Source organism: Chionomys nivalis, chromosome 7 (assembly GCF_950005125.1).
Source record: "Chionomys nivalis chromosome 7, mChiNiv1.1, whole genome shotgun sequence".
In the NCBI taxonomy this organism is placed as follows: domain Eukaryota; kingdom Metazoa; phylum Chordata; class Mammalia; order Rodentia; family Cricetidae; genus Chionomys; species Chionomys nivalis.
This window is the reverse complement of record NC_080092.1, coordinates 83,064,540-83,072,277: the sequence shown is the minus strand read 5'-3', so window position 1 is coordinate 83,072,277 and position 7,738 is coordinate 83,064,540. Positions and strand designations below refer to the sequence as shown.

The window sequence follows — 7,738 nt, the reverse complement described above, 5'->3', positions numbered from 1 at the left end:
TCCGCCTGCCTCTGCCTCCCAAGTGCTGGGATTAAAGGCCAAACTCAGGTTCTTAAGCTTTATGGCAATCAGTTTACCAATTTAGCTATGTCCTGTCCCTTCCCCCTTTTATTATTTTGAGACAGGGTCTCACATGGCCAGCCCAGGCTGGCCTAGAACTTGGTATGGACAGGAAATGACTCTGAACTTCCGGTCCTCCTGTATCTACTTCCTGATTGGTGGGATTAAGGGCATGAGTACATGCCTGGGTTACCAAACCCAGGACTCTCTACACGATAGGGAACCACTGTGCCAACTAAACTACATTCCCAGGCCATTATTTAAGAGAAAATCTGTTTTTCAGATCTAAATTAATCTTGAATTCTTTGGGTCTGTCCTCTAAAACTTGAAATCAAAAGGATTCTACCTTAGTGGTCTCAATGTTTTTGACTGTCCCAAGAGAAGTTCTGTCTACCTGTCAGTCCGGGCCTCAATTTCCTCTCATTTATAGCCTTAGTACAAGAAAGGGAGCAAACTGAAATCCCTCACTTGCAAGCCAGGTCTTTTGAGCAGCTGTTAAAATGTAGGCTGGGGTGTGTGGGGGGGTGGAGGATCGTTTGTCATCACAACCTTGTTACTACAGGTAACTCAGCGGCTTCTCTGCTGGAAGAGCAGTAGTCTGTGTTTCAATCTAGAAAGTTTTAGTTAACATTTATTATTCCAAGAACATAAATAGCAAAATGTTAGTGCCTTTGAAACATTGAGACAAAATTTTGCATAACCCAAGGTGAAGTGGAATAATTTAGAGACACTTAAAACTATTTGTGTGTATGTTTAAAACCCGGATGTAGTTTTCACTTCAAAGTAGAATGCACACTTTTCCTAGTGACAGATGCATTTAAGGTCTTCCCAGAGTGGGGTCTGGAAAGTCCGTGTTTCTAAGAGTAGAAGAAATAGGTTGTTTCTAGCTGAATCTTAGGGAAACGATCTCACTGCTGCATCCTGCTCTGGTGCACTCAAATGAGGTATGGCTTTGCATGGTAAAGCCAGAGGGCACTATTGCTGCTTTCTGCCAAACAGCCGGTTTTCTAGGGCTGCTGCATGATGTCATAGAATAAAAAATTAAAAAAAAAAAAAAACACGGAAACTCTTTCAAAATAGATATTTAATGCAATCTTTAGGTCAAAGAAAAATTGATTTTTACAATTTCTGCAGTAGACCGCCTGCCAGAATGGGACCAGCATCCTACTGGCACAGTTTCCCCTGATTTACTGATTTGTCTGTGCTGCTTATGCTCCACTGTGGCCATTTAGCTGCCAGAACAGAGGATACCCCTCCCACTCTGTTTAGGGGTTCTTAAAGAATTGGGCAACCTCCTGAGTTTCTTGAACCAGTGGCTGTTTGTAAATATATATCTCACAAGACTACATACAATTAAATGGGGTGCATGGACCCCCAAGGCCCCCTGTGGTTTTTAAGGCTCCAGGTTAGGGAACCAGTATGCTAATAATTTGAACAATACAATTGCCCTAGGGAAACACTGACACAGGTCAGGTGAAGGAGGGTTACATTAATTATGACAAGAAAGAACAATGGTTGAATTTATTTTTCAATCTGCTGTATGAACTAGTTCTCAGAGCTTTCCTGCATTTAAGAGAAGTCCCTAACCTAGGCAGCTGTCCAGCAGCCTAGGAGACTGAGACTAGCTGTTGTACTGAGAACATGCAGGGTTTCTGCTCATCAACTCAGGGCCTTAGGCCCTCTTTGTAACCAGCTTTACTTGCAGCAAGGGGCATTTCAAATTTTAGTTTGATTCTAATGGATAGTCCAGCTTTTCTTAATAGAGAAAAATACTTTTAAGTATAGGACAATGAAGCTAAATCCTTGGATCACTTAGCCATTTCAATCCAATATTTTGTCTCTAACATGTTAACATAAAGAGTTGCCCCACAAGTTTATTTCTTGCTTGCACTGAGAAAGTGAGTTTACCTAGGTCTCCAGGACTCCTTAGCATTATTGGAGTTGGGGGTGAGGGCTTAGAAGAAAGCCAGGACTACTGAAAGCTGGGACTTGTAGAGCTGGAATGATGCCTCCAGTTCTCTAACAAATTGCCAAATTAGGTTTATTCTTTGGTAACCACACTTCTGAATGGCCATCGAGGGGCAGATGCTGGGCTTATGTTTGTAGCCACTTTCCATCCCCCCAAATATCAAGCAACTCATAAAGGCATTAGGAAGCAAGCACAGTATAGTACTGAAGATAAAGCAGAATGTATTTTACCTGAACTGCATTTTGAAGCATACTAAAACCATAGGGTGGGGGGCAAACCGAATTTCAGGTAGTTTTGCAAACAGTTTTTTTAACCCTTCCTCAAAAGTACAGTCACACCAATCAACACGATTTTGAATCTCTAGAAATCACACTGAAACTGTTACATTTACAAACATTAAATTTATTATAACTAGAATGAATTAATGGGTCTCAGATTTGGCCACCTCATAGCTCCGCTTAAGGAGGGGATTTTTTTTAAACAGAAAAAAAATGCATTTTAACTTGGTCAAATTACTTGCACATTAAGAAACAACGTCTAAGAAGGAAAACAAGAAAAGCAACCCTTCAGTTTCACATAATTAAAGAACAGTTGAAAGCACACAAGTAACATCATGGCTAAATTTACCAAACCAAAGCCAGGGGGATTTTCTCTTCTGATTATGTGTCATAAAAAGGTCCGCTGTCTTATATACACATGTATATAATGTTACATTCCAGCACTGTAAAAAGTCCCCTTTGCCCCCTCCCCCCCCAAAGTTTTCAGTCTAGTCGCCGAACTTGGAAAGCGGCGCTCGCTCCTGCTGCCGGTGTAATTCGTTCTCGGTCAGTAACTGGAGGTTCTCGGCGCGCAGCCGGTCCAACTCCAGCTCCAGCTCCCGCACTCGCGCATCGACGCCACCCAGCCGCTTGCTCTCCAGCCGCAGTCGGTTATTTTCGTCCTCCTTGCGCGAGAGGCACTTCTCCAGCTCCAGGTACTCTTTGATGAGCTCCTGCTTGCTCATGTTCTGCAGGCTCTCGGCGTGGTACCGTTCGTACGTCTCCGAGAAGTCCCGCTGCAGAAACTCGCTGCCGTCCCCTCCCATGCCATCGCTGCCCCCGTCCTCCTCACCAACTTCTTCCACAAAGTCCTCATCGCTGGTGTCGTCGGATTTGGCGGCTGCCCGCTTGGGGTAGAGGCCGGTTTTGAGGTCAGGCTCCTCCTGATCGTGGTCATCCATGAGGAACTGCGTGGTGTTATAGGGCGCGACCGGCTGGCCCTTGGCGAACATCTCAGCTCGAACCCGCGAAGCTCGCAGGCTCTGCTTCTCGTCGAACTTTTTCTTCTCCTCCCAAGTCAGCTTGTAGTATGGCTTCCAATGCCGCTTCTTCTTGGAGGGGCGCCTCCGATGTTTTTTCTTGCCCAACTGTCTCTGCTGCTGTCCCCATGCCTCCTCGCCTCCAGCGGCAGAAGCACCCAACTTGGTGGCCTCCGAGTCATGACCTGGCAGGACAAGGGACTCGGACATCGGTTCCCCCTCCACCGATGGGGAGGCACCGCCAGTAGATAGGTCCTCCCCGTTCTGGCCCTTCTCGCCCGTTTCCAGGCAGCTTGATTCTGGATGGTCATTGGTCTGCAGTGGGGGCGGCGGGAGCTTCAGGCCCCCTTCTCCCTCCGGTCCCGGACGGCCACCCGACTGCGGGGACGCTCTCGATTGCCACCTACTGTCCTCCTTAGGCACCCGTTCCTCCGCGCCTGGGGGGCGCTCAGAGTTCTGCTCCCCATGGACAACAGCAGCACCTGTACAGTTGCTAGTTGGAGGCTGGTGTTGATGTTCTGACAAGAGTGGCTCGGCCATGGCTTTAGTAGAGTCCTCTTCAGGAAGTTTGAGAAATTTTGGCTTAAGAAAAAAAAGGCTTTTCTTTCTTTTCAGAGAATGTCCAACAAAGTCCTCTTTGGCCGGTAATTTCTGCAGTGACTTCTTTCGTCCGTCTTGTCAGCAAACTCAAATCGCAACTTGGAGTTAAGTCAATAAAGGGTTAAGCGCTCACAAGCGTGGCCAACTAGCAAGTCCAAGAGGATGCAGCGGCAGGCACAGTACGTAATGTTCAGACGGGTGGGCTTCACGCCTCCCCGCCGAGCGCTCCCACGATGGAGGAGTTGGTGGGCAAGAAGGTGAGGCTTAAGTCCAATGGGTTAAACCCAGCCCCGAAGGGGTTAAAACTACCCGATGACGCTGCCTCCGAGGGGCCGAATCCACAAAGGGTTAAATCCCCTGCCGCAGAGCCCACAAGGGGTTAAAGTCCCAGAGCCACCTCCTCCCACTTCCACGGGTGTCGCTCCAACCCGAGCTCCCAGTTCCCCAGGCCGGGCCGGAGCCTTAGCCGAGGACAGACAAACTCATCTCCCCTCTGGCTCGATGCTCCGCTCAGTTCTCCTCCGCCTCCTCCTCTTTTCCTCCCTCCCTCCTCCCCCTTCAGACAGCTCTTCTTCCGCCTCCTCCTCCGGCTTCCCCTCCCAACCTGACTTTCCACCTGCCAACTTCCAACTGCTGTCTCCTAGCCCTCAGCGCCTCTTATATATAGAAGCTTGCTAGCCCCGCCTGTGCGCATGCGTAACGGAGTCCCGCTGTGGGGCTGCCGGGAGTCGTAGTCCTCTTCTTTCCGGCCCGCCGTCCTCGCGCGCCGTGCAACGTAGCCAATCGTAGAGCGCGTAGGGGGCGTCTCCCAGGCCGCCTCCTTCCATCGCTTTGCAGTCGCTGAAGAAACGTGAGCGGTCATTGGGCAAGAGTTATTCGTCTCTCTGAGGGGGGAAGACCAATCGCAAGGGAGATGGGGCGGATTCTGGACCATACCATTGTGCTTCAGGAATACAAGAAGATTCCATGACCTTTGGGAGCTTAGACAGAATATTTTTATTAAAAGATGCGCTTAAAAGATCAATGTCGTATTCTGCTCTCAGCGGAAAGGTTCGGATAGTTATAGACGGTTTTCAACTAGTGCAAAAATGGTTTGTCCCTAAAAAGTAGTCCCTAAAGTGTAAAAGAGGATTAAATCCTATAAAGAGAGATGTTGGTCATGATTACTGATATTGGATTCTTAAAATTATAGTAATGTCTCTGAGGCAGGTGACGAGTTCCTGGGAGACAGATAAGCGGAAGGATATTGTGGACAAATATTTATTTAAAAAACAAAACCCGAGAAGCGCATGAAGAAGTAAACAAATGAAGAATTAAGAAGTGCCGCCTTAAAGGCACAGTGTGTCGGCCTGCCGTGCATCAGCCTCACGCTAGGCCTCGGGAGATGAGAGGGCGGGTTCGAGTCCTGAGTGACGTCGGCCCCCCAGGCTACCCTGGGGACCCTTGGGTGAGAAAAGCCGCCCTGGCCAAGAGCCATCTCCACACCAGGAGCGAAAGCAAAATGGACATCCGCGGCCTAACACTTCGCCTGAGCCTCACCGAAAGCGCGTAATGGGGGCAAAGGAGTCACCCCGAACCCCGGATTCGGCCGACGACAATGGCCTCCCTGGGCCTTGGCTTCGTCGCTTTTGAGACCGCAAACCTTTCCCTAGCAGCGACAGGAGAGTTCGGGCCAGTTGATGCACATCTCTGTCGGGAAGGGATTCAAAAATCAATGCGATTCCGAAAGGAGCACGGTTTTGTCCAGAGATGAGATTGGGGGAAAGAGGCTTGGAGAAGGAGGGCTGGAGGCCTTCGCTGAAAACGGGTGTGCTTGGCCCCGAGCCGTAGGGTAGGTTGGGGGTGAAGTGGGGTCCTGTTTCCCCTTAAAAGGAGTTCGGACTCTGGTCTTTCACTTGAAGGGCTCTGAGAACTCTCTTTAATCCCCTTGGTGTAATTGCTGCGGCTCCCTTTGCTTGAGTACCTAGTGACCCTTGCTTATTTCTCCCTACATCCCAGCCAGAATCCAGTAAGAGTGTACGCATGGAACTATTTGACCACCACAGCCATGTGAGACAGGCCAGGATTTAGCCTCCATTTTAGATGTAAGAAAGCTCTAAGACTTGGAGAAATAAAGTGACTTATCCAAGGTCACCTGACCACTAAGTGGCAGATCAAACTAGAGGTCCTGTCTACCTGACACCCAATACCATTTTTATTTATTTATTTTGTCAAAAACACAAAATCCAAGGCCTGGAGAGCTGGCTCAGCAGATAAGAGCGCTGGCACCCACATGTTGTCTCCAGATCCAGGGGATCTGATGCCTTCTATGGGCACCAGGCAAGTACCTGACTCATACATACACACAGGAAAAAAACACTTCAGATATGTAAAATAATAAAAAACATTTAAAACCGGGCGGTGGTGGCCCAGCACTCAGAGGAGGTACAGGTAGGCAGATCTCAGTGAGTTCAAGGCCAGCCTGATCTACAAAATGAGTTTCAGGACAACTAGGACTATTACACAGAGAAAAAACTGTCTTTAAAAAAAAAAAAAAAAAAAAAAAACAACCAAAACCAAAAAAATTTTTAAGACAAAACACAAAATCCCCCTTCCCCCATTTCCTCAAGAACCCTGGACTTTATTTCCAATAACTTCAAACGGTTGCAAACAATGCATTTAGTAGTCATCTGCTAGGCCAGAAAAGAGCTTTAGAGCGTTAAGTTGCTCAGACTACAGTGAGCAACCCAAGCACAGCAGCTGAGATTGCAGGTAAAGGAAATCTGTGTGGCAGCTTTGTGAGCCTAGCTGTCCGGGGCTGGGCCGTCCGTGGACAGGCCTTCAGGAGCAGCTGACTGGGATGGAGCTTAAAGAACATTTTACTTTGTCTCTGTTGTGTTTGAGGCCAGGCCTCATCCTCCTGCCTCAGCTTCCACAGTAATGGCAACTGTAGGTGCATGCCACCTCCCAGGGTGTAAAAGAGTTGAGGAAGCCGGGCGGTGGTGGCGCACACCTTTAATCCCAGCACTTGGGAGGCAGAGGCAGGCGGATCTCTGTGAGTTCGAGACCAGCCTGGTCTACAGAGCTAGTTCCAGGACAGGCTCCAAAACCACAGAGAAACCCTGTCTCGAAAAACCAAAAAAAAAAAAAAAAAAAAGAGTTGAGGAACTTCAGAGTGGTGGGGTGGGGCAGGGGGATAGCAGTTGTAGTGCAAGGCTGTCTCCAAGGGGAAGCAAGAAGGAATGCTCCCTGGGGAACATTCAGATGTTTTGAAAATTCTAGCTTGTTTTCCATGTACTTCCAGAAACTCAGGTCTGTCTCAAAATCCTGCCTTTCTCTGTCTTCATGACGTAGGAGGCACCAGGAGATGAAGAATAAAGAGGAAAAGGGGCACAGGCCGCGGGAGAAGACAGCTCCATAGCTGAGAGCACATGTCCCTCAGTTCAGTTCACAGCTGTCGGTTCAGCTCCGAGGGTCTGGCGCTCTCTTCTGACCTCCACCAGTGCCAGACATATGCGGTAGAGGGACATACATGCCAACAAAACATTCATGCATAAAATGTAGCTTTACACCCCAGACAGGGTTTCGCTGTGTAACAATTTTAGCTGTCCTGGAACTAGCTCTGTAGACCTGGAACTCACAGAGCTCCGCTTGCCTCTGCCTCCCCAGTACTGGGATTAAAGGTGTGCACTACCACCGCCTGGCCGTATCTTAAAATTTTTAAAGAGGAGATAGGTGGCCGGGCGGTGGTGGCACACGCCTTTAATCCCAGCACTTGGGAGGCAGAGGCAGGCGGATCTCTGTGAGTTCGAGACCAGCCTGGTCTACAAAAG

General features: G+C 48.7%; 1 protein-coding gene across 1 annotated transcript; it reads right to left on the bottom strand.

Annotated features, from left to right (window-relative positions):
- Positions 1-1,124: 1,124 nt before the first annotated feature.
- Positions 1,125-4,636, bottom strand: Hexim1 (HEXIM P-TEFb complex subunit 1). Its single transcript, XM_057776412.1, has one exon. The coding sequence runs from the start codon at positions 3,864-3,866 to the stop codon at positions 2,796-2,798; it is 1,071 nt and encodes a 356-aa protein (XP_057632395.1). The 5' UTR covers positions 3,867-4,636; the 3' UTR covers positions 1,125-2,795.
- Between the last annotated feature and the right edge of the window lie 3,102 nt (positions 4,637-7,738).